At 44.4% G+C, this 27,837-nt stretch overlaps 1 protein-coding gene across 1 annotated transcript; it reads right to left on the reverse strand.

The window, feature by feature from the left end:
• LOC106563009 (neuropeptide FF receptor 2) lies at window positions 1-27,436 on the reverse strand. Its single transcript, XM_014128182.3, has 4 exons — window positions 27,079-27,436; window positions 11,959-12,058; window positions 11,703-11,823; window positions 1-1,330 (listed from the first exon to the last, which is right to left on the reverse strand). Exons 1-4 carry the CDS (start codon window positions 27,434-27,436, stop codon window positions 542-544), a joined length of 1,368 nt encoding a protein of 455 aa, XP_013983657.2. The 3' UTR covers window positions 1-541.
• Between the last annotated feature and the right edge of the window lie 401 nt (window positions 27,437-27,837).

Raw genomic sequence — 27,837 nt, forward strand, 5'->3', positions numbered from 1 at the left:
GTAACTTCAACGTCTGGAAAAAAACGTATTTTCGATGTGTTTTCGATGTAATTTTGTTACTGGGATTGTACATGCTTATGCTATACCAAGATGTGAATGGGCAACTAATCACATAATAAACCAACACAACATGATATTGTGCTGTGGGGAAAGAATCATATTTCAGTTTTATCCTAGAGAGTCAAGTTTACCCTCAAGGGCCTCTCTCTATGTGGTTGGTTTAACTCTCTGATAGAATACCTTCACAGCGTCTGCATCCCAAATGGGCCCTGGTAAAAAGAAGTGCAGTATAGGGAACATGGTGCCATTTGGAACACCCACCGCCTGTGTCGTGAATGTCTATTGCACAATATAGGTATATTACAGGTATGTGTATTACAGTTCATGCAACAGTACAAATGTTTAACTGTCATTTTTAAATATGGGATACAATCAGGTTATCTGAATGTATCTCCATGGCATGTACAATACAGTATGTGTGTTACAGTACACATGGTTTAAATGTCATGTCCCAATGGCACATACAGTATGTATGACATGTTTAAATCTGGGATACCTTCTCCAGATCCTCCATGATCAGATCATGCTCCCTCACGTTGCTCCCCGACGACCTCTCACCTGACGTCCGCCCTACAACTTCCTCCCGGCCCAGCCCCTTCCCGTTCACCAAAGCCAATCCTGACCCCGAGCCGGGCCTGGTGGGCAGATGCAGGTTCTCAGGTAACACTGCGTTGCCTTGGATACGACGCGAGTAGATCATCTGGCGCTCCATGTAGGCGACGCACAGCTGGAACTTAAACGCGGCCTCGAACCCCCGGCGGAAGTTCTCGTTGAAGAAGCCATAGATGATGGGGTTGACGGAGGAGTTGAAGAAGGCCAGCCAGTGGGCCAGCGGGTACACGTAGATGTTGATGACACGGTGCTGGCTCGCTGTCAGGCTGGCGTAGTCACTCAGCATCATCAACGTCCAGAGCGGCAGCCACGACAGGATGAAAAGCAACGCCACCATCAGCAGCATCTTGATCACTCTCTTCTTCTTCTTCGACACTGTCTGACGGTGGTTGTCCAGGCCGGGCTTCGTCCCACCGCTGCTGCCACTACTGATTCCCCGGCCTGAGGCGGGTACAGCCATCTTGAAGAGGGTTAATCCAATGCGGACGTACATGATGACGATGAGTGAAAGTGGGGCTAGGTAGATGTTAGCAAATAGGACGGTGGTGTAGATCTTCCTCATTTCCTGATTGGGCCAGTTCTCACGGCACCAGTAGATTGGGCGTGTGTTGTTGTAGCCGTCCCCCAGTAGGATCAGGACACGCTGCTCTTTGGTCACCTTGGATAAGATTAGATTAAAAAAAAAAAAAAAATTGATTCATTAAATTGTTATTTAAATTGACTTTAATGTCCTCAATAAGGCAATTTGGCCAGTAATTTTGCAGCATACAAAACACTATAATACATACAAAGTGACAGACAGTCACACAAAAAATAAATGGCTCTAATGTCTACTCAAGCACCTTAAAGACCATGTTGCAAGTTTAAATTTGCCAATAATTGGTTTAAATTTGCCAATAAAATATAATAGATGGCAATACTTCCAAAAAAGGTAAAACAATTCCCCCCGGGCTGCTAGAGAAACAAATGTGAGCTAGTAAGCAACGCCCCTCCTCAAGTGCATGACAGAGCCTGTCATTTTGCCTGGGACGTTACACCAGGTGAAGGCTCTGGAGCTGACTGGGGCAACTTAATTGGGAAACATTTCTGTAGAGGAAAGCCAGTTTTAGGGGGGGGGGGGGGGGAGACTTTAAGCAATTTTAGAATAAGGCTGTAATGTAACACAATGTGGAAAAAGTCAAAGGCTCAGAATACTTTCCGAATGCAGTGGATTGAAGTGGATTTGAAGTGGATTGAAGTGGACTGATTGAAGTGGATTTAACAAGTGACATCAATAAGGGATCATAGCTTTCACCTGGATTCACCTGGTCAGTCTGTCATGGAAAGAGCAGGTATTTTTTATGTTTTGTATATTCAGTGTATATATTGGGATGCAAACGCTATATCTGACATGGTACAGGTGTCTTCTTTTTTTAAGCCCATAGCCATGTGTGTGAGGTGTGTACTTTTGTTTCAAAGTAGATTTGTTTAAGACAACCAATAAACACCCTGTGTGACCCTGTGTCACGCTCTGACCTAGGAGAGCTGTGTTTTCTCTGTTTAGCTAGGCCAGGGTGTGATAGAATGCCCACCCACCTATGTTTTTGTATTCTATGTTTTTGTATTTCTTTGTGTTGGGCCGAGTATGGTTCCTAACCAGAGGCAGCTGTCTATCGTTGTCTCTGATTAGGAACCATACTTAGGCAGCCTGTTTTTCCTTTGGGTTTTCTGGGTAGTTGTTTTCCGTTTAGTTGTTCATGTACCTGACGGAACTGTTGGCTGTCGTTTTGTTATTTTTGTTGAAGTGTCGTCATTAAAAGAAATATGAGCACTTTACACGCTGCGCCGTGGTCTACTCATTTCGACGCATGTGACACCCTGATTTAGCCCACTGCAGTAAAAGGTTAATTGCACCCCGGATAGCACGGACCTAGAATTCAGTGGGTCAAACGAACAACTAAAATGAACGAGTCACTCAGAAAAACGAATCATGACTCTCAAGTCAGTAAAAAGAGTTGTTAAAAAAAAAACGAACTGCACATCACAACTTCAGTGGTACCGGAAGCAAGGGCTTTACCTAGGAGTACAACAACAGTTTCTCTGTCACAGCCATTCTGTCAACATGTATTGTATGTAACCACTCAAATTCATACGAACTGATACGGACGCAAGCACTGACATATTTTCACAGTCCGGACCAACCAAATTGGGTCTTGTTTGGGGTCAGAGCTCATTAGAATAATAGCCAGTGTGTAGAATAATACCAATATATGCAATGGATAATATTGCATATTTCTACCTTTGTGTACCTATTTAGGATACATAACCATGAAGAGAATGACATTAATATCCATAATTATGCATTTCTGTGTAGTACAGATCAGAGACCCATGATGTAATTCCGTTAACGTAATTCTGATACCGGGTGTAAATCCACTTCACTTACTGTAATTCAATAACAAAAAAATGTTTTTGTCTAACTCAAGGTGTCATGTCATAGCTGACACCCCATTCTTCCTGCCGACATCTTTGAATTTTAATTCAGAGCAGATATTCATCAGAATTTTGGAAAAAGTGGACACATAAAAAACAGAGGGACATTTAAGAGATTTTAATACTGTTACCAAACTTTGCATCTGCACAGTTCTTCCAGTAAATGTGTTTTTGTGAAATCTTCCATGAACATTTTTCAAAGTAGTCCTTGTGCAAAGAGTTGTGCAGTTTGTTCAGCTTTGAAATGCATGGTTTTTGTTTGGCATACATTTTAAGTCTCAACGTAATTCCGTTATCGTGGAATTGCCCTGTTGTGATCTTATGATGGACTTGATCATAACAGCCTGATTGAATCATGCCTTGTTGTTTGATGAATGAAGGACTGTGGTAGGCAAAAATATGTAAACATACAGTGAGGGAAAAAAGTATTTGATCCCCTGCTGATTTTGTACGTTTGTCCACTGACAAAGAAATGATCAGTCTATAATTGTAATGGTAGGTTTATTTGAACAGTGAGAGACAGAATAACAACAACAAAAATCCATAAAAACGCATGTCAAAAATGTTATAAATTGATTTGCATTTTAATAATGGAAATAAGTATTTGACCCCCTCTCAATCAGAAAGATTTCTGGCTCCCAGGTATCTTTTATACAGGTAACGAGCTGAGATTAGGAGCACACTCTTAAAGGGAGTGCTCCTAATCTCAGCTTGTTACCTGTATAAAAGACACCTATCCACAGAAGCAATCAATCAATCAGATTCCAAATCCTCCACCATGGCCAAGACCAAAGAGCTCTCCAAGGATGTCAGGGACAAGATTGTAGACCTACACAAGGCTGGAATGGGCTACAAGACCATCGCCAAGCAGCTTGGTGAGAAGGTGACAACAGTTGGTGCGATTATTCGCAAATGGAAGAAACACAAAAGAACTGTCAATCTCCCTCGGCCTGGGGCTCCATGCAAGATCTCACCTCGTGGAGTTGCAATGATCATGAGAACGGTGAGGAATCAGCCCAGAACTACACGGGATGATCTTGTCAATGATCTCAGGGCAGCTGGGACCATAGTCACCAAGAAAACAATTGGTAACACACTACGCCGTGAAGGACTGAAATCCTGCAACGCCCGCAAGGTCCCCCTGCTCAAGAACGCACATATACATGCCCGTCTGAAGTTTGCCAATGAACATCTGAATGATTCAGAGGACAACTGGGTTAAAGTGTTGTGGTCAGATGAGACCAAAATGGAGTTCTTTGGCATCAACTCAACTCGCCGTGTTTGGAGGAGGAGGAATGCTGCCTATGACCCCAAGACACCATCCCCACCGTCAAACGTGGAGGTGGAAACATTATGCTTTGGGGGTGTTTTTCTGCTAAGGGGACAGGACAACTTCACCGCATCAAAGGGACGATGGATGGGGCCACGTACCGTAAAATCTTGGGTGAGAACCTCCTTCCCTCAGCCAGGGCATTGAAAATGGGTCGTGGATGGGTATTCCAGCATGACAATGACCCAAAACACACGGCCAAGGCAACAAAGGAGTGGCTCAAGAAGAAGCACATTAAGGTCCTGGAGTGGCCTAGCCAGTCTCCAGACCTTAATCCCATAGAAAATCTGTGGAGGGAGCTGAAGGTTCGAGTTGCCAAACATCAGCCTCAAAACCTTAATGACTTGGAGAAGATCTTTAAAGTGGAGTGGGACAAAATCCCCCCTGAGATGTGTGCAAACCTGGTGGCCAACTACAAGAAACGTCTGACCTCTGTGATTGCCAACAAGGGTTTTAACACCAAGTACTAAGTCATGTTTTGCAGAGGGTTCAAATGCTTATTTCCCTCATTAAAATGCAAATCATTTTATACCATTTTTGACATGCGTTTTTCTGGATTTTTTTGTTGTTATTCTGTCTCTCACTGTTCAAATAAACCTACCATTAAAATTATAGACTGATAATTTCTTTGTCAGTGGGCAAACGTACAAAATCAGCAGGGGATCAAATCCTTTTTTCCATCACTGTAGGTATGTTAGTAATGTCAGTGGTGATCGTTGTGTTCACGTTCTTCATGTGTGAACATGTCTGTTCTTAGCTGTCCCCCATCCTCCTATCCTTACCATCGTACCTGCTCTACTAGAGAGGCCAAAACTGTCTATGCCATGGCATGCGCCCTACACAATCAGAGGTAAGAAAGAACCCTCTTTACCCATTGACACTGGGAGTTTGCAAACTCAAACAAAGTTACATTTAACACACTGATACCATCTCCTGTATCAGGAGCAGCTTTTTGAGGTCACTTTGGCTTCGGTTCGGCTAGCCCTTTACACTGTATCCATATAAAGGTTAAAAATGGCAGATTTGGGCACTAATAAGTGCCTAAATTTGGTTGTACAGTAACATGCTATATACATGATGTCCAAGCTCTGGCTCTGCGCTTCACATTGCTGTATGGGTGCGCGACAAGATTTGGCACCCATCACTCCCGGCAATTGAGCAAATTTTGCAAATGATTTGTTGTCCGAGTGCAGGAAATGCTGTAAATAAAGATGACTCTGTGTGTTTTTAAAGATCAGACATTGAGGATTATAACAAATACCACTTTGAAGTCGTAAAAGCAAGCCAAACACCCTGGAGTCCAAATGTGCAGTTCACATTTCCAAATCATAAAACTCATGTCATATACAGTGTCAACATTATGATTACTATGTTTGATGTACAGTTACAAAATGACATGGTGTCATACCCTGGGTTGTTCTGAACAGCATGAGCCTATGTCTGTTTATTGTGAAGAAAATTTGCCAGGGCACAAGCACTTGAATGCACTCAAGACTCCTTTCTATGCGCACCAAAATAACAATCTAAATTGTCCTGTGGAAGCCTAACACAGCAAGATCGTATTTTATAACTTAGCTAGTCATGTTGGAAATTGAACAAGCATTCAAATCATGCCCACCTTACCCAGATTGCGATTTATAATATGTGATGGCGGGGATGCAGGCTTGTGTTCCAAATGAAACAACTACAGGTGTACTTGCTCTTGTTTCTCAAGGGCACCGCTAGAAGAGCTAAAAAAAATGACCTTATAGTTGAAGACTCTTCTTTGAGTCATAAAAGTGCATTGAAATTGCTTAGGAGCTGTGCACATTTTGGAGAGATGTGTGGCCCCTTGGAGACACCAGTTAGTCCAGCGTTTCCCAAACTCGTTTTTTTTTGCCCTAGCACTACACAGCTGACTCAAATAAACTAATCGTCAAGCTTTTATTATTAGAATCAGCTGTGTAGTACTAGGGCAAAATACAAGTTTGGGAAATGCTGGACTAACTGGTGTCTCCAAGTGGCCAGACATCTCTCCAAAATGTGCACAGCTCCATCCTGTCAAATGCCAGTTTCTAGTGAAGCCAGCAGGACAGGGGTCTTTGGTGCGTTTACTTGATCTATAATATCAAAAAGACAGTGAATGTTATCAGAAGAGTACCTGTCTCTAATAAATCCAGTTTGGTCCACTTATTATTTTGTGAAGTTTAGTCTTTTGGCGAGCAATTTGGTAATTATTTTGTAGTCGAAATCCAACAAGCTTATGGGCCGGAAGGACGAGCTGGATAGAGGGTCCTTGTCTTTTTTGAGCACATAGAGTCTGGGAGAGCTCCGCTTTTGCAAAAAATCATCCAGCATTGGCATGAAAATAGGGCTAAGCTGGGGCAAAAAAGCTTTGTAGAACTCTGGGAAATAATTGCCTCTAGGACCTCCTCAGGAGGGAAGGGGGATTTGAGATCATAGTTTTGGTAGCAAGATAGTTTTGGTAGCGAGATTCCCTCTAAGAAGGAATGGAGTTCTGCATACGTATGTTTTCTCTCAGAAGTATATAATTTGCAGTAAACATCATGAAAAGATTAATGAATCTTATTTGGATCATGTGTGACCTCATCATCTGCTGTTCGGATGGCCATGACTGATCTTTTTTTAATTGGTATGCATGCAATCTGCTAGGCCTATTGTTATACTCATGGTATTTCTGTTAAGTAAAGAAAACTTTTTTTTATCTCCCAAGTAGTATTGCTTTTTTAAGCTGACTCCGGGAGGTGCTGTCTGGGGATTGTTTATGTACTTTTTCACAGCATTCCAGCTCCCTCTCAAGATCTAACCTGTGTGCTTCCATTGCTTTTTTCTATAGAGAAAGCAGATGCAATTATTTTCTTATTTTACCAGGCAAGTCAGTTTATGAACAAATTCTTATTTACAATGGCGGCGTACCGGGGAACAGCGAGTTAACTGCCTTGTTCAGAACGACAGATTTTTACAGGGAGTCAATCCAGCAACCTTTCGGTTACTGGCCCAACGCTCTAACCACTAGGCTACCTGCTGCCACACTAAGAGGTCAGTTAGTTGACCTCTTAGTGTGGCTTTGACAGCATCCCACATTGTGGCCGGAGAAACAGGAGTCTTTGTTGTCTTGTGTGTAGTTGTCTATCCATGTAGTAACCAATGTATGGAATGATTCGTTTGATAACATGGAGGTGTTGAATTTCCAGCTCAGTGCATTTTTACAGAGGTCAAAGTGGAGGCGGACAAAGGCGTGATCTGAAAGTGCTATGGGTCCGATTGTACAAGTGGCAGAATTTATGAAAATCTTTGGGATAAAAATGTAATCTATACGAGAGTAGGTGTTATGGACATTGGAGTAGTATGTATAGATGAGCTATATGTCTCTCTCCAGATATCTATCAGTCCCATGTCTTTAGTAAGAGAGTTCCACATCTTTACCGATCTAGGGTTTGTGGTGGGGACTTGAGATGATTTGTCCTGAGTTGAGTTGAGGGTACAATTAAAATCTCCAGCCAGCACTCCAAAGGAAACACAATGCTCGTTGAACAGGGTTATCATTTTCGACATGAAAGCAGGAGTATATGTTTTAGAAGCATATATATTTACGATAGTAATTATTTGCCCATACAGTGACCCAGTTATCAGAAATAATCTCCCCTCTGGATCACATATGTTTTTGTCAATTATGAATGGAACATGCTTATGGATAAGTATGGCTGTGCCTCTACTGTTAGATTTGAAAGATGAGAAATACACCAGTCCCACCCAGGCTCTGCGGAGTTTGGCATGTTCAGCATCACAGAGGTGCGTCTCTTGTAATAGCTCAATGTCTGCTTTTTCCTTTTTTAGAGCACATAGTATTTTTTTCAGTTTTATTGCATGACCTAGGCCATGGTAGTTCCATGTCAGTAGATTTAAGGTGCTAGTCAACGTCATTGAACAGTAATCAAACTCCAGTGCAGTCATCTCTGGGTATAGGTGGATAATAGTTACATACGTAGGCATAAAATGTACACACTGAGCCTCTCGTTAGGTCTGTAGATATGTCGTAATTGACAGGCTATCAGTGGTAAAGGCCTATGTAAAAATGATAAATTACAAATAAAAAGTAGGTTATAGGCCTAATATAAATTGACAGAATCTGATCACTTTGTCTGCCAAGAAGCCTACAGTATATGTTCTACAAACAAGATAACAGGCTGTAAATTGTTCATTTTCTCACCTGACATAAATAAAAGTAGGCTAAAACGTTAGTAGGCCTGGGTTAGGCTATAGGGCACATCCCTCTCTCAGCTAAAATAAAATGTATAAAAAATAGACGGCTATAATGACATTTAGCAGGGCGGGTGGGTCATTGGAGGGCGGCAATATGTTGTCTTACCTCCATTAGTAATAACAGTAAACTCTTTTAGTTATTAGTCCATTTCTCAGTGGCCAGGATTGTCCTTCAAAAATGTTTTTCCTCTTTGGGAGTTTTGAAGTGTTGCATGGTTCCTTGGTGAATAATCCTGAGCTCGTTTGGGTATTTGAATCCCCTCAAGATGCCTCGGTCAATGAAGTGTTTCTTCACCTCGTCAAACTCTCTGCACTTTCGGCGTATTCCAACTGACTGATCCTGGTGTAAGGTGAGTTTGGCATTACCCACTCTAATGGTGTTGATTTTTGCTGCCTGTAGGACTCATTCCTCGTCGGTGAATCTCGGGAAACGTACGGTGATTGGGCGCAGTGGTTATCTGGCTACTGGTGGGTTTCTGAGTGTTCTGTGAGCTCTCTCGAGTATTATGGGCCTGTCGGTGGACAGGTGAAACCACTCGAGACTTTGAGTGGCATGTTTCCCTCTTCTTTTTCGGCCAGGTTTAATAGGACACAGTTATTCCTTCGCCCCCTAATTTCCAGATCCTCTGTTTTCTCTTCCAGATGCTCTATTTTCTTTTTAGCAGATGCTATTGTTTTCATGGCATCTACCAGTGAGATTTCCATGGATAGGATTCGCCCCTCTGCCTCATCCGGGCACCCCATGTTGTTGTTGATGTCAGGCAAGGCATTTTCCAGTGTTGTCACCTTGCCCCCTATCGCACTGAGCTAAGAGTTAATGCCATCTACTGTAGTTTGATGTTGAGTTCTGTATGTTGGGTTCTCAGCTCAGAAGAATGTCTTAGACAGAGGATGAGGTTGACTGTTATTGGGCCTTGGGGACCTTCAATGCTGCATAAATATTTTGGTACAATTCTCCAGAACTGTGCCTCGACACAATCCTGTGTCGGAGCTCCACGGAGAATTCCTTTCACCTCAGGGCTTGGTTTTTGCTCTGACATGCACTGTCAACTTTGGGACCTTATATAATCATGTCTAATCAATTGAATTTACCACAGTTGGACTCCAATCATGTTATAGAAACATCTCAAGGATGATCAATGGAAACAGGATGCACCTGAGCTCAATTTTGAATCTCATAGCAAAGTATATATATATAGTGTGTATGACAAAGCAAAGTGTGTAATGACAAAGCAAAACCTGCGGGCTCTCCTTCACTGTAGCCAATGTGAGTAAAACATTTAAATGTGTTAACCCTCGCAAGGCTGCCGGCCCAGACGGCATCCCGAGCCGCGTCCTCAGAGCATGCGCAGACCAGCTGGCTGGTGTGTTTACAAACATATTCAATCAATCCTTATCCCAGTCTGCTGTTCCCACATGCTTCAAGAGGGCCAACATTGTTCCTGTTCCCAAGAAAGCGAAGGTAACTGAGCTAAATGACTATCGCCCCGTAGCACTGACTTCCGTCATCATGAAGTGCTTTGAGAGACAAGTCAAGGACCATATCACCTCCACCCTACCTGACACCCTAGACCCACTCCAATTTGCTTACCGCCCCAATAGGCCCACAGACGACGCAATTATCCACGTGCTTAAAAATTATACATGATTTTATATTCATTAGGATCGCAATAATCAATGTGGCAACTTTTATTATCTGGGCAATGTATTCTATGCATATGACAAATATGACTTAGATTTTGTGATGTGTATAGCCAGGAAACTTCAGCGACACTGTATGTTATCGGGTAAGTTCACTGGAGTACTCAACATGATCATGCCACGTGAACAGACCTATAAACGTGGCTTGAACACCAACCTGTCTGTTTCCCATCATATCCATCATATCCGTGGGGTGTGCCAAAGCCATATATGTGTGACACGGCGTCAAAAACTCCCAAGAACTGTCCGTTTGCGGAAACGTATGCTCAAATTTTCAACCCAGAAACGTGTCTTTTCATGCAGTGATATCAGATTGTGTCACGACTCCCACCGAATGTGGCGCCCCCTCCTGCTCGGGTGGCGCTCGGCGGTCGTCGTCACCGGCCTACTAGCTGCCACTGATTCCTTTTTTGTTTTCCCCCTTTCTGTTATTGTTTGCACCTGTCCTTAGTTCGGTTGATTAGCGGGGCTATATGAGCTAGCTGGCCCGCCTGCTCTTTGTGCGGGATTGTTTCTCTGTTTGCTTGTGTACACGCTGATTGTGTTTTTGCGCTAGTGTGTGGTTTTTGCGCCGACTGTGTTTTCGCCTGTGTTTGGGGCACTTTGTTTTTGAACAATGTGCTTTTTCCGTAACGTTATTTTGAAATCTGACAAAGTGGTTGCATAAAGGAGTAGATTACCTCTAATTCTTTAAATAATTGTTATAACATTTTTCAACGTTTATGAGTTCTTTCGTAAATGAAATGTGCCTATTCACCGGAAGTTATGGGGAGAAAACGTTTTCTGAACGACACGCGCCAATGTAAAAATTGGGTTTTTGGATATAAATATAAACTTGATCGAACAAAAAATGCATGTATTGTCTAACATGATGTCCTAGGAGTGTCATCTGATGAAGATTGTCAAAGGTTAGTGCTTAATTTCAGCTGTATATCTGGTTTTGTGATGGCTATCGTGCTTGGAAAATTGATATTTTTTATTTTTTTGCTGAGATGCTATGCTAAAATAATCTAATGTTTTTCTTTCACCGTAAAGCCTTTTTGAAATAAGACAATGTGATTGGATTAACGAGTAGAGTATCTTTAAAATGCCGTATAATACTTGAATTTTAATTTTGAGATTATTTTGTTTTGAATATCGCGCCGTGCTATCTCACTGGTTGTTGTCATCCTCACGTTGATGTTGAACCTGACATTTTGATCAATGTGTCCCTCTCAAATCATTTGAATAATAAAACCTGAGATGTACCAGCATTAGACAGTACCTGGAGCATGACCCCTGAAGGACACATGATGGAGATAGCCAGGACCCAGATGATGACAATGATCAGCGTGGAGGTGGAGATGGTCAGCTTCTGCTTGAAGGGGTATACGATGCAGCGGAACCTGTCATAGGGAGAGGAGAGAATGGATCGTCCTTACTGAACATTTTCAACACACACACACACACACACACACTTTGCTTTTCACACACACACACACAGCTTAATTCATGATTTCATCAGTTGAAAGAAACCTCACCTGTCCACAGCTATTGCCACCAGAGTAAAGACTGAAGCTGACACTGATATGCCTTGAACCATCCCACTCAGCTTACACACTAAACTTCCAAAAGGCCAGCCTGTCAAATAAGACAAAGACGTGATAGAGTGATTGGAAACTGTGTAATAGACATTGGGTCAAAGTAGATAGCACTAAGCACTCTAAGCTCATGACTGTGCCACTTACAGTAAGTTCTGTATAGAAGCAGCCACAGTTGACAGTCTTAGACTGATTTTGTCCATTAGACCTATCAGGTGTCAGAATATGACCATTACAGTAAACACAAACATTCAGGAAAACAACCCCAGTACCACCAACAACATCTCAGAGGTAGCCGGGTGCTAACCATACGACCGCAGGTAATATTATATTTCATTACATTACAACGGTTTGATTTGTTTGATCTGAGACATTTTTTAGCTAGCTACATAGCTGTCTTTGTATCAAAGATAAGTGTGTAGTTTAGAGTAATTATCGAGGTTAGCTAGCCAGCTATTTTCGTCCGCCGCGCCGCACCGCCGTTCACCTAACGCAACGCCGCTCACCGAACTTAGTCAACACTGCTAGCTAGCCAACTTCTACCGACTAGCAGCACTGTAGAAACTAATAGTGTAGTGTTAGCTAGCTACATAGTTGTCTTTGCTGTCTTTGTATCTAAGATAATTGTGTAGTTTAGAATAATTATCAAGGTTAGCTAGCTAGCTATTTTCGTCCGCCGCGACGCCATTCCCCAGACTTAGTCAACACACCTTGTCAACATCAAACACTCTGCTAGCTAGCCAACCTTTACCGACTAGCAGCACTGTAGAAACTAATACATTACAACGGAACGATTTGAGTAGTGTAGTGTTAGCTAGCTACATAGTTGTCTTTGTCATAGTTTGATAATTGTGTAGTTTAGAGTAATTATCGAGGTTAGCTAGCCAGCTATTCTTGTCCCCCGCGACGCCATTTTTCCAAACCTAGCCAACTATTACCGACGAGCAGCATTGTAGAAACTAAATACATTACAAAGGAACGTCTTGATTAGTGTTATGTTAGCTAGCTACATAGTTGCCTTTGTATCATGATAAGGTGTAGTACTGCAACTATCGAGGTTACCTAGCCAGCTACACTTTCAAAGTCAACAACGCAGCCACTGCTAGCTAGCCTACTTCACCAGCCAGCAGTACTGTATCATTTTAGTCATTTTAGTGAATAAGATTTTTGCAACGTAAGCTTAACTTTCTGAACATTCGAGATGTGTAGTCCACTTGTCATTCCAATCTCCTTTGCATTAGCAAGCCTCTTCTGTTTCCTGTCAACTATGTGTCTGTCTATCCCTGTTCTCTCCCCTCTGCACAGGCCATACAAACGCTTCACACCGCGTGGCCGCTGCCACTCTAACCTGGTGGTCCCAGCGCGCACAACCTACGTGGAGTTCCAGGTCTCCGGCAGCCTCTGGAACTGCCGGTCTGTGGCCAACAAGGCAGAGTTCATCTCAGCCTATGCTACCCTCCAGTCCCTCGACTTCTTGGCGCTGACGGAAACATGGATTACCACAGATAACACTGCTACTCCTACTGCTCTCTCCTCGTCTACCCACGTGTTCTCGCATACCCCGAGAGCATCTGGCCAGCGGGGTGGAGGCACTGGAATCCTCATCTCTCCCAAGCGGACATTCTCTCTTTCTCCCCTGACCCATCTGTCTATCGCCTCCTTTGAATTCCATGCTGTCACAGTTACCAGCCCTTTCAAGCTTAACATCCTTATCATTTATCACCCTCCAGGTTCCCTTGGAGAGTTCATCAATGAGCTTGACGCCTTGATAAGTTCCTTTCCTGAGGATGGCTCACCTCTCACAGTTCTGGGTGACTTTAACCTCCCCACGTCTACCTTTGACTCATTCCTCTCTGCCTCCTTCTTTCCACTCCTCTCCTCTTTTGACCTCACCCTCTCACCTTCCCCCCCACTCACAAGGCAGGCAATACGCTTGACCTCATCTTTACTAGATGCTGTTCTTCCACTAATCTCATTGCAACTCCCCTCCAAGTCTCCGACCACTACCTTGTATCCTTTTCCCTCTCGCTCTCATCCAACACTTCTCACTCTGCTCCTACTCGGATGGTATTGCGCCGTCGCAACCTTCGCTCTCTCTCTCCCGCTACTCTCTCCTCTTCCATCCTATCATCTCTTCCCTCTGCTCAAACCTTCTCCAACCTATCTCCTGATTCTGCCTCCTCAACCCTCCTCTCCTCCCTTTCTGCATCCTTTGACTCTCTATGTCCCCTATCCTCCAGGCCGGCTCGGTCCTCCCCTCCTGCTCCGTGGCTCGACGACTCATTGCGAGTTCACAGAACAGGGCTCCGGGCAGCCGAGCGGAAATGGAGGAAAACTCGCCTCTCTGCGGACCTGGCATCCTTTCACTCTCTCCTCTCTACATTTTCCTCTTCTGTCTCTGCTGCTAAAGCCACTTTCTACCACTCTAAATTCCAAGCATCTGCCTCTAACCCTAGGAAGCTCTTTGCCACCTTCTCCTCCCTCCTGAATCCTCCTCCCCCTCCCCCCCTCCTCCCTCTCTGCGGATGACTTCGTCAACCATTTTGAAAAGAAGGTCGACGACATCCGATCCTCGTTTGCTAAGTCAAACGACACCGCTAGTCCTGCTCACACCGCCCTACCCTGTGCTCTGACCTCTTTCTCCCCTCTCTCTCCAGATGAAATCTCGCGTCTTGTGACGGCCGGCCGCCCAACAACCTGCCCGCTTGACCCTATCCCCTCCTCTCTTCTCCAGACCATTTCCGGAGACCTTCTCCCTTACCTCACCTCGCTCATCAACTCATCCTTGACCGCTGGCTACGTCCCTTCCGTCTTCAAGAGAGCGAGAGTTGCACCCCTTCTGAAAAAACCTACACTCGATCCCTCCGATGTCAACATCTACAGACCAGTATCCCTTCTTTCTTTTCTCTCCAAAACTCTTGAACGTGCCGTCCTTGGCGAGCTCTCCTGCTATCTCTCTCAGAATGACCTTCTTGATCCAAATCAGTCAGGTTTCAAGACTGGTCATTCAACTGAGACTGCTCTTCTCTGTGTCACGGAGGCTCTCCGCACTGCTAAAGCTAACTCTCTCTCTTCTGCTCTCATCCTTCTAGACCTATCTGCTGCCTTTGATACTGTGAACCATCAGATCCTCCTCTCCACCCTCTCCGAGTTGGGCATCTCCGGCGCGGCCCACGCTTGGATTGCGTCCTACCTGACAGGTCGCTCCTACCAGGTGGCGTGGCGAGAATATGTCTCCGCACCACGTGCTCTCACCACTGGTGTCCCCCAGGGCTCTGTTCTAGGCCCTCTCCTATTCTCGCTATACACCAAGTCACTTGGCTCTGTCATATCCTCACATGGCCTCTCCTATCATTGCTATGCAGACGACACACAATTCATCTTCTCCTTTCCCCCTTCTGATAACCAGGTGGCAAATCGCATCTCTGCATGTCTGGCAGACATATCAGTGTGGATGACGGATCACCACCTCAAGCTGAACCTTGGCAAGACGGAGCTGCTCTTCCTCCCGGGGAAGGATTGCCCATTCCATGATCTCGCCATCACGGTTGACAACTCCATTGTGTCCTCCTCCAAGAGTGCTAAGAACCTTGGCGTGACCCTGGACAACACCATGTCGTTCTCCACTAACATCAAGGCGGTGACCCGATCCTGTAGGTTCATGCTCTACAACATTCGCAGAGTACGACCCTGCCTCACACAGGAAGCGGCGCAGGTCCTAATCCAGGCACTTGTCATCTCCCGTCTGGATTACTGCAACTCGCTGTTGGCTGGGCTCCCTGCCTGTGCCATTAAACCCCTACAACTCATCCAGAACGCCGCAGCTCGTCTGGTGTTCAACCTTCCCAAGTTCTCTCACGTCACCCCGCTCCTCCGCTCTCTCCACTGGCTTCCAGTTGAAGCTCGCATCCGCTAAAAGACCATGGTGCTTGCCTACGGAGCTGTGAGGGGAACGGCACCTCCGTACCTTCAGGCTCTGATCAGGCCCTACACCCAAACAAGGGCACTGCGTTCATCCACCTCTGGCCTGCTGGCCCCCCTACCTCTGAGGAAGCACAGTTCCCGCTCAGCCCAGTCAAAACTGTTCGCTGCTCTGGCACCCCTATGGTGGAACAAGCTCCCTCACGACGCCAGGACAGCGGGGTCAATCACCACCTTCCGGAGACACCTGAAACCCCACCTCTTTAAGGAATACCTAGGATAGGATATAGTAACCCTTCTAACCCCCCCCCAACAAAAAAAAAAGATATAGATGTACTATTGTAAAGTGGTTGTTCCACTGGATATCATAAGGTGAATGCACCAATTTGTAAGTCGCTCTGGATAAGAGCGTCTGCTAAATGACTTAAATGTAAATGTCAATGTAACCAGGGGTTGGAACCGGTTCAGAGAGCAGAATTGAAAACTGGAAAATAACAAACATTTTCAAGGAACAGAAACAGAACCGGGAATTAAGTGATCTATACTGTTCCTGAATCATTATTTTTAAAGCATGGGAACCGGTTAATAACATTATTTTATGTTCCACAAAAAAACAACAAAGCGCCTGTCACTCAGAAACTTCTTCCAGTGTCTGCCTGCCAGCTGAAAATCTGCCAGCGGGTGCGTGTGTAGCCTACCTTCCCCCTCTGAATATTTATTTTTTATTAGAGAAGAATGGATTAACTTTTTCAATGCTAGTTAAAGATACTATTGTTTCACATTGGATTTATTAACTACAAAAAGGTCATTTTAAATGTTGGTGCCGATCTGCACACACAAGCTTGTTAGCTAGCTCTGGTCCAGCATTAAGCCAATCGGAAGTTCAGAGAAATTCAAAGTTCCTCCACAGAAGCCGCTCCTCCTGAGATATAATTCTGTAGGTATAAGTCAGATAATGCATGTCATAACATAATGCACTAGAACAAGGGTGCCAGCCTTGGCATGCAAGGGTATTTGCCTTAGCACGCCAAGGCTTTTTAAAAATTATTATTTATTTGTGTGGCTTGCCAAGCCTTGGCTTGATGTTTATTATCTCACTTATTTTCACCAGGTAATTTTTTTTTATGAACTGGAGAAAATGATTGAAATTGCATGCATTGGTTTTGAAATTGCATTGATATTCACCGCAATGTTATAGTTACCAAGGTATGTCAATCCTGACTGGCCAATGGCTTTTCATGATTTTGCAGGAGATTAATATTATTAGTTCAGCGCAAGATGACCCGCCTCGCCTCTCCCTCCAAATTCAAAACCAAGGCAGCACTGAAGATGAGAGATTCGTTTTCACATGGCTATGAGCTAGCAAGCTTTCTTTTGTTATTTAAAAAAGTTCAGGCCGCAAAATCTCATCAGCAATGAAAAATAAGGCAGATTTCCGCTCATGTATTGCCTCTTGGACAACGGAATATGGATTCCCTGTTGTAAAACTGTTGTTTGTTGGACGTCAAGTCAAGTGCACAGCGTCTATTTTGAAACGAGACATGAGAAAAACTTCAAGGATGAGGCGGGCAAGGCTGAATGAATCAAGATGGCCGTGTCCAGGTATGAAAAGCAAAGAAGTGTGTTTAAAAAAATCAACATGCAGTCAAAATCAAGCAACAGGGGGGAGCTATGAAGTTGCACAGTGCATTGCTAAACATGGAAAACCATTTACTGAAGGGAAATACATCAAGGAGTCTTTCCTCAGTACTTCGCAGGCTTTATTTGATGGATTGCCTATCAAAGACACAGTCATCTCAAAGATAAAATACATGCCTGTGTCTGGCAGAATTGTTGAAAGGGGCATTACCGAGATGGTTGAAAATATAAAGGAGCAGCAAAGTGTAGTGTTAAAAGATGCACTTGCGTTTAGTGTGGCTCTTGATGAGAGTGTGGATATGAATGGCATTCCACGTCTGTCAGTTGTTGCAAGATACTGTGACTCAGAGCAGGTATGCGACAAGCTCCTTTGTCTAAAACCCCTGCATGGTACTACTGAAGGGGAAGATGTAGCAAAAACCTTCACTGATCATTTAAAGGAGAGAGGTGCCGATATTAAAAACATATTCTCTATTACAACTGACTGTGCCCCCGCTATGGTGGGGAAACATAAAGGATTCGCAACGCTGATTGAAGTTAAGATTGGCCAACCCTGTGGTTAAATTTCACTGTATCATTCACCAAGAGAATATGTTACAATATTTCAAATTCCGATTTAGGTACTGTGATGGCTACTGTAGTTAAAATCGTGAATTCCTTTGTTGCTCGCTCATCTTTGACACAGACAATTTGACACTGCTGGAAGAGATGGAACAAATCCTCAAAGGATTGCCTCTTCACTGCAGTGTCAGGTGGTTAAGTGGAGGGAAGTTTCTGGAACGGTTTGTGAAGTGTTTGGATACGGTTAAAGGTTTTTGTCTGAAAAGGTCCGAAACTACCCAAAGCTTGAGGATGAGGATTGGCTTGTAAAATTGATGTTTCTCACTGATATAACAGGTCACCTCACTGAGCTCAACCTGCGCCTGCAGGGTGCAGGCTAAACAGTGCCAGATCTGATCAATGCATGGAAGGTATTCGTTGCCAAGATAGAAGTCTACTCGCGGGATATCCAAAGTGGAACTTTCCGGCACTTCAAGCAACTCAAAGGGCTGTCAATACCACACCCTGTCAGTGCTGACGTTATCGGAGCATACATGGGGCAGCTGAAGTCTGAGTTCCCTGAAAGATTTCAAGACTTCACGTAACATGGCCCAATGTTTTCTTTTTTGATCAAGTCAGACAACTTTGAGGAGAGCGACTTGGATCTGTCTGTGTTTCAGTGGATGGGTATCGAGGACTCTGAAATGCAGCTGATCGAGCTCACGGCATCCTCCCTTGGTCATCAAAATTGACGGAGCTGCGCAAAAAAACGGAAGGGACTGATAGAGATCAGGGGGCCTACATTATCCACTGTTGGAAGCGCCTGCCAGTGAAATTTGACAGTCTGAAGAATGTTATATGTGCAATGCTTTCAGCATTTGGATCCACGTATCTATGTGAACAGATCTTTTCACACATGAAGTCAACCCTGAGCCCCTCACGCCGCCGGCTGGCAACGGACCACTCGGAGTCCCGTGTGCAGCTCAAAGTCTCCAAATATAGCATAGATATTACGCAGCTCAGATATGGAAAGCAGGGACAAGAATCACACTAAATTGGTAAGATGTGATTTTCAACACCAAATTATATAACCTTGTAATGTTCACGCCAGAAAATTTCAGCAAGTACTAATGTGAACGTGCGTGTATTTGTGTTGCAGGGGATTTGGAATAAGACGGGGGGATGGAAGACGGAGTAGGCTATGATTCTCAGCAACAGATACGGAGATGATAATATGGAAATAAGAGGTTTTTTTTACATTCAGTTATGTTCAGGGCTGTTGGTAGGCTTAACAGTCATCTTAGTTGTTTATTTTTATTGAACCTTGTATTTTTCAATAAATTATCGTATTTTTTAGTCACATGTATTATTAGTCCTTTGTAGTTCTGTAGCTTATATTGAAATGGACTGTTCCACAAAAACACATGAAAGAGGAGCAATTTATACACATTATTATTATTATTATTGTTAGAAACAAAGTTGCATAAATCATATTTCCAAGTGTTCCAACGAAATGTTCACATATAAACAATTGAAATGTCTGATAAATGCAATTGAAAACAGCAGAAGACACTTGAATTGAAATCTTGATTCTATCTAGATAAAACACATCAAAGGAATATTGTCCATAAATCAAAACCATAAAACTACTACTTAGACCGCTTTACGAAACAAAACATACATAAAGCCAATCTTATCAAGTCACAATAAGACCGAATTCAAATGAATACATCAAAATTAAAATGACCATAGCATTAAAACGGCTGACCACAACTGCATGTCAGACAAATACACATAATGCAATGAAATTAGGCATAACATCAAAGGAATGACTTACAATCATCAAGAACGCTTGCCAAACAATATCGACCAAACAATGGCGAAAATCAGAAAGTACAATAAAAACATCTATAGATGCGTTTGAAAAGGAGCGAAGACGGCGCCGGATTCAACACCTTGGACAGTGCCTTGGCGCGGCATTGCTCATCTGATGCAGGTAGGCCTTTAGTGGAGCTCGGTTGTGCAAATGGACAGCACCTCCGTTTAGCGAGCTATGGAATGCATCCATGTGTCCGCAATCAGACATTCAACAAACACAATTAGTTATAATGCACATATAACATCATAACTGGCATGCAGATCGTTAGAAATGGTAGGATAAATTGTAAAATGGCACTCCACACAAAAAAAGGTTGCCGACCCCTGCACTAGAAGTACCCTAGCCCTATGGGTGGTAAATCATTTCATCTGATTCATTTGATTCAATGCAATTTCATCTTTGAGGACTGCAACCGTAGAAATACAATTTCTTTATGCCTATTAATATGCCATTGTCAACTTCCTGTCTATGGTTATTTTGCTCACTGTCAATTGCTCACTGTCCAGTAAATTAGTATAATGATTAATGCAGTCAGTCTACCGATTCAAAATTGGCCTACAAACGCTCCTTTGCATTATGACAGCTAAATCTCCCATAGTGGCCAGTGGTATAGTGGCCAGTGGTATCGTCACGACTTCCGCCGAAGTCGGCTCCCCTCCTTGTTCGGGCGGCGTTCGGCGGTCGACGTCACCGGCCTTCTAGCCATCGCCGCTCCATTTTTCATTGTTACATTTGTTTTGTCTTGTTCCCCACACACCTGGTTTACATTCCTTGCATATATATATATTCCTCTGTTCCCCCATGTCTTTGTGCGGAATTGTTTTTGTTTTGTGTTTGTTGTATCACGCTAGTCTGGTTTTTCACCCTGGGCATTGCCTGTACCCTATTTGGGGAATTATTGGTGAACCTTATTGTTCTATTATTGACAGTATTTTGCGCTTGTCACTTTTGCCGGTTGGCTTGAGTTGGAGCTGTTTGCGCCCGTCTGTTTGTTGCTCTTGGCTAATAAAGTCGCCTGATCACCTATTCTCTGCTCTCCTGCACTTGACTCGAATGACCAGCAGCAAAAACCCTGACAGGTATGTCAGAGGACAACGCTCTTCTTCTGGTCTTAAAATGGCTTACTGTGTTATAATATAGATTATCAATTTATTTTCCCGTGTCTATTCTCTTCCTTAGTTGTCTGTCAATGTTGTACAATGTTATAGCTATAGCAAATGCTTTAGAATGACTGATTTGCCATTTCTAATGGTTGATATCCAACCGTTGGATCAAGAAATGATTGTAGGCATATGTGCTGCAAATTAGCGCAAACTAAACTATAATGGTGCCATGCATCTGACTTGACTGTTGGTGATTGAATGTGTATTAGGCTATTATCTACTTATATATGATCTATACTGCCTAAAACTTTTAGTTTAAAGACCATCTTTTTTTATAGGTCCCGAACAGTTATTCTGATTCCCATGTAAAATAGCTTTTGAGTGACTATTCTTGGGGGATAGAAACGCTCAGAATTTGAGAAAATGTACTTATTCACTCATGGCTAACTACCAGGAAGTTAGAAAAGACATGCTAAGTGGGCGGAGAGTTTGTATTCATGAGCTCGCCTTTATTGACAGCTCTTTGAAACTCCTATGTCAAGAAACTTGGATGCAGTGAGCAGTATTGCAAAAAAAAATGATCTCAAGAAAATTTGCTGATGTACAAAACAACTCAGACAACATTGAAATTTCATCAATTATGTAAATGATTTATATATCTCCCATTTGGCATGTCTCTTGTGTCGCAGTTCACAGCAACACTGATTGATGTGTTGAAATGACAACTGGTAGAGTTTTTAACGACCCTTCCCCACCTTTTGTTCCCTGCTGGCTGAAGACCTAGCTAGACAGTAACTAGCTAACATCAGATACAGATGAAAGGGGAGACATTTAAATATCTTTGCCATAGATGGATAGTGTAAACTTTTAATTATATTTGCTGACACCCTACAGTCAAATTTTGGCACCAGTAGAGTAGCTATCTAGTTATATAAATCACGTCCCTCCACAAACACACCTTCTCCGATGCTGGTTACTAGGTGGTACTTATTCAAATGAGGTAAGAGAATATCATGTTACCATTGGTGTATTAAAATGAGAGTTAGGGTGATGTCACCCTAGCCCCTTAATAATCCCGCCTCCTGAATCCAAGTGTTTGACATGGAGGAAGGGACCAGTAACTTTATGATCAAACTTAATTAATGTATAAGCAACAGTCATTTTTCTTTTAGTCATCATACTTTGATCTGGTTTCATCCAAATATCATCAAATTCCATGAAAACATGATTTTGACTGTTCATGACTTTTGAGCAGACTTTTAACATCTCTACGCTACCAGGGAACAGAGGAATAAAAGTGGCCAGCCGAATGTGAGGATGACGCTTCTTTTGAGCCTAAAATGAAGAAAATCAACACAGAATTGTAGGAGCAGATTATCTCACAGATTCAAATTTTTTGCATATTAAAATAAGAATGTCATTACAAGGTGCCCAGGGATTCAAGCCAAGCCTCCTGTTCCACCCTCTCTTCCTCTCTCCCCACGTGCAAAATTTCAGTCTCATCTCGCGCCCTACACTTGTCTGTAAATAACTAGGTAGCTTGTTCGCTCCATAGCAAGCTGCTCTATCCGCACTGATTGGTGAAGTATTTTAATGAGCTAAATGTAAAAAAAACACTAGATTTTAAAGGTTAAAAATGGAACAGAAAGGAACAATATAAACCGGTACTTTATTTTGCTACTCGGGAGAGTGGAACGGAATGAAAAAAATAGTGGTTCTGTTCAGAACAAAAATCATTTCCAATTGTTATGTTCAACCCCTTCTGCTAATCCCCGTACAGCTGCAGACGTTCTTACAAAAAAGCAGCGGTTCGATCAAACAAGGGTTGAGTACTGGCCCTTGCAATCAGATAGGGTCCCATAGGGGGCTTCTCGTCTTTCAATGAAAAACATTCTTCAGAAGTGGTTCCAGAGGACCAGGGGTAACAACTCTGTGTTTTTACTCACAAAACCAATTATGCTTCCGGGGAATCTCAAATTGTCTTGTCGGAAGAGGGATTTGACTGGCTACAGCACTTCCACCGAATCCACCCCTCTCTAAGTGGTTATTAGGGATCCAATACCTTTTTCTTTAGCTGGCGGGGCAAGGCGTAAGCGTGGGGGAAATATTTGAAGAGTATGGGCTGTGATGTGACTTTTGGAAGTCTAAGGCGTTCAATTTCAACATTAAATTTCACCCAAGATAGCTTCACAGATCGAGGAATGGTGAATTCACACTTTGAATTGCAGTTTGGATACACAGAATCGTTATTAGAATTCTGTCAGGTTGCCCAGAAAAGCAAGAATGCTGATTCAAAATAAATTGAGAATAAATTATAATTGTGCATCATTTTATTGAGTTTGTGTCCTTGATTTAATCAGATGGTCTTTATTTGGTCTGCCCCAGCCCTCCCTGGCCCCGGATCTTTCATTCATTCTTAAGGGTGGGTTACCATGTGCAGGGCTGAACTGTGAACAACAGTGTGGAGCTCCATAGGGTGGGCTTAGGGAGTAGGCCATGGTCTCAGGCCCAGGGAGAGGTCAGGCAAGAGGGCAGGCAGGTGGATAGGCAGGGCAGGCATGGAGGGCAGGCTTCGAGTGTAGGCCTAGAGCTCTGGGCTTAGGCTGTGGAGCTCCAGTGTAAGGCATGGAGCTCCAGAGGGTGAGGCAGGAGTGAAACACAGAAAGTGGGTGCCTCAAGGGGGCCAGAAGTCACCATGTCAGTGGGAGCCTGTCTAGAGCTCCATAGAGGGCCAAGGGAGAAGGTTGAAAAGTGGGACTGTCATTTTTCAGAGTGCTCCTATTGATTTATATTGGGTGACCAGGTATTGGGTGCCCGCGGTTAAACTGCTCTAAAATGGCCAGTGTCTCCCCCCAGTGACTGACCCCGGGTAGGGGCCTTGGTCTCCCCAGTCGGGATCTCCCCCAACAAAGCCATGGAACCCCAGCACACACTCGGGGGCCCCTGGAGCTTTCCCCCTATCCCGCTCGGATACCAGGTGCATGGATCCAGTATGCGGTTCCTACTAAAGTAAATCCCTGATATTTATATGCTTGTATCTCTCCCAATACGGACTTGTTGGGGGTCGATTGGGGGTCGCTGGTGAACCGGGTCTTCCCAACTTTCTCTCCCAACACGGACCTGTTGGTTCCCATCACCTGGAATGGCCTATAGGGAGGAGTTCAGGGAACTGGCAGTGTGGTGCCAGGACAGCAACCTCTCCCTCAATGTACAAGACAAAGGAGCTGATTGTAGACTACAGGAAAAGGCGGGCCAAACAGGCCCCCATTAACATCAACAGAGCTGTAGTGGAGCGGGTCGAGAGTTTCAAGTTCCTTGGTGTCCACATCACCAATGATCTACCATAGTCAAAACACACCAAGACAGTCGTGAAGAGGGCACGACAAAACCTTTTCCCACTCAGGAGGCTGAAAAGATTAGGCATGGGTCCCCAAATCCTCAAAAAGTTATACAGTGGCACCATCGAGAGCATCCTGACTGGTTGCATCACCGAGCAGTATGGCAACTGCTCGGCGTCTGACCGTAAGGCGCTACAGAGGGTAGTGCGTACAGGTCAGTACATCACTGGGGCCAAGCTTCCTGCAATCCAGGACCTATATAATAGGCGGTGTCAGAGGAAAGCCCATAAAATTGTCAGAGACTCCAGTCACATAAGTCATACTGTTTTCTCTGCTACCGCATGGCAACCGGTACCGGAGCACCAAGTCTAGGACCAAAGGGCTACTTAACAGCTTCTACCCCCAAGCCATAAGGCTGCTGAACAATTAATCAAATGGCCACTGGACTATTACATTGACGCCCCTCCATTTGTTTTGTACACTACTGCTACTCGCTGTTTATTATCTATGCATAGTCACCTCACCCCTACCTACATGTACAAATTACCTCTAACCTGTACCCCCGCACACTGACTCGGTACATGTACCCCCTTTATATAACCCCATTTATTGTTATGTTATTGCGTTACTTTTTATTATTTTTTACTTTAGTTTATTTGGTAAATATTTAATTCTTCCTGAACTGCACTGTTGGTTAATGGCTTGTAAGTAAGCATTTCACGGTAAGGTCTACAATTGTTGTATTTGGCGCATGTGACAAATAAAGTTTGATTTGATTGTGCCAGACTGGCTCTCCCCCTTTCTCCGTCTAGCCACTAGCCTACGCGTAAAAACAAAATGGTGAAAACACCTTGCTGCCCCAGGTTCCTCCTGGGGCTATGCCTGTCTGAGGGTTGCTTTGCCATCAATCGGAACCCCTGGATTTTTGCAGTTGGGGCAGTAGCAGGCCGCCTCCGTGTGGCCTTCGTCCTCCTAAGTGTAGACCAGGACGGCTCGGTGGTAAAGAGAGGGGGTCTCGGCTCTCTCCCTTCTCCCCCGTGCACTCCTCCTTTCTCTTCTCGTCTCGGAGGGAGGCACCCACCTGACTCTGCGTCCCGGGTCCCCGCATCTCACCATTTTGCCTGGGTTGTGCCCAACTGGCTCTCCCCATCTCCCCATTACGCACGGCCTCACGGCCACTTCCGAAGGGGATTGGGGGTCGCTGGTGAACCACCTCTCTCTCCCAACACAGACCTTTTGGTTCCCATAGCCTGGGTTGCGCCCCGACTGACTCTCTCCCCTTTCCTCGTTATGCACGGCATCAAGGCTGCATTCGAAGGGGATTGGGGGTTGCTGGTGAACCGGGTATTCCCACTTAGTTCCCTGTTGTACTCTGCTAAGCGCTGCCTAATTCAAACCTCTGTTGTTGGCAGTGTAGTGCAGTGTGGCTCACTCCCACCGGCTTTGGCTCTGACTCTGCTCCCCGGCTCCCCATATCCCCCCCATTTTTCTGGGTTGCGCCCGACTAGCTCTAGTGCCTCCCTCTGGAATTGAAACACTGATCTGATTGGTTTCCGTCTCACCCGGGACCCTCATGGGACACTGTGACAATAACCTCTCGCCCCCAATCTTATTCCTGGGCCGGGCCTTCAGGTCGAAAAGCACTCTCCCAGCCCCTGCTGTCCTCACCTTCTAATATGGTTAGCCTATATTTAACTTTATCTAAAAATGTATCTGATTATGGGGAAATATGTTTCTAGACTTTCATTTTGATTTATTAACGCTTATGTTTCAACCTGGGTGTTTGACCACCACTGACGGGGCAAAACTGAACCTCTGTGGGTACCAGGGCTTATGTCGACTTTGCGGCCTCTCCCTTAGTAGCCCCACTTAGTTCAAGGGTCGACCAGACAGGTACTGGTTTTCGACAACAAAATAAGCCCTCCGGCGAAACCCTGTGGAGGGTCGAGTTTTCTTTTTTACCTGGCCCTAGTAAAGGTGCAGGCAGCTATTGGGGAAGGGCTGGGTGTTTCCCACGCCTGGTTCTCACTCCCTCCAGATGACCCCCAAGTCAGCCTCTAAGTCCCGGGTTACCAGCACCTCAGGCAGGGCTCTAAATTAAAACAATTAATTGGTAGCACTGGTCTAAGCGCACGGGGTTCCCAAAATAGCGCAACAAAATACTTAGGAGCGTATGCGACCAAAATGTTTATTTTTTAGAGCCCTGACCGCAGGTGCACTCTCAGGCCCAGTGAGAGGGAATGTGAGTGGGTAGAGATTGTGGATCTATGTCCCTGGAGGTCTGGCTGTAGAGAGTCAAGGTGGAGTCCCATGGATGGGTGACCAAAGTGGATGTTTGATAATGTACTTTTCACCCACGTATTACATGGGCTGCAGCGAGGCCCAAACTCAAGACCTTTGGGTCAGGAGGCAGCGCTTCTACCAGGTGTCCTATAAGGACAGAGAGAGCTAGTGCGCCCACGTCCTTACCAACCACTGCCTGTTGATTGCCTGCCCAGGTGCCCTCCACAGCTGTGGGAAATCCTGCAATTGTGAAGGGTTAAGGTTGAGCCGAAGTTTGGACATGAAGCTATGGTTAGTGTTGTGGTTGAGGGTTAGGGTCAGGGTTAAGGTAAGGGTTCGGAGGCCTTTGAGTACTAACCTGTTATGATGTTGTCCACCAGGGTAGTGGGCATACAGAATATGCCAACCAACAAATCACTAATAGCCAGATTGAGTATGAAGAGGTTGGTGACTGTCCTCATATTCTTGCTCCGCAGCACGATGAAACACACCACACCATTCCCCACCATACAGACCAGGAAGATCAGCAGATAGGACACGATGAAGACTACCGCCACCAAGGGCTCGTGGAGGTACAAGTCCACGTAGGTGATATTCTGTTGGGTGTAGTGGTAGGGTGGGTATTGGAGGTATTGGGGGTCCCTTGAGGAGTTGAAGTAAAAGGTGTTCCAGTCTTCTGAGCTGTTGGAGCAGTTGGGATCCAGGGTCTGCGTCATGGTGGAATCTGAGGAGGGATTGAGGGGGTGAGGGAAAGAGAGAGAAAGAGAAAATGGGAGGGAGAGTATGACAGCGAGATGGTGGTTTTAGATTGTGGGTTTCTTTGTGCTGTACAGATAGTGAAATGATTTGTCATGTTGGACACCTTGTGAATATACTGTAGTGGTTGACAAAAGAAAAGTTCTGGTAGAGATGATGTGCAACAGTCTGGCTATTTTCATATTTCATTTTTTTCTCCGTCAAAAGCCATCTTTCTATTGTGGCGTTGAACCTGAAGGCGCTTACCATTGACATACAGAACACCATATGTGATAAATCTTACATTGTGTGTACTGTAGGTCTCTATGGATGTGTGTATGTGGCAGTAAGTGGAGGGAGGCGTAAACAGTGCTGTAGTGGA

The sequence above is a fragment of the Salmo salar genome, chromosome 11, assembly GCF_965601325.2.
Source record: "Salmo salar chromosome 11, fSalSal1, whole genome shotgun sequence".
NCBI classification, from domain to species: domain Eukaryota; kingdom Metazoa; phylum Chordata; class Actinopteri; order Salmoniformes; family Salmonidae; genus Salmo; species Salmo salar.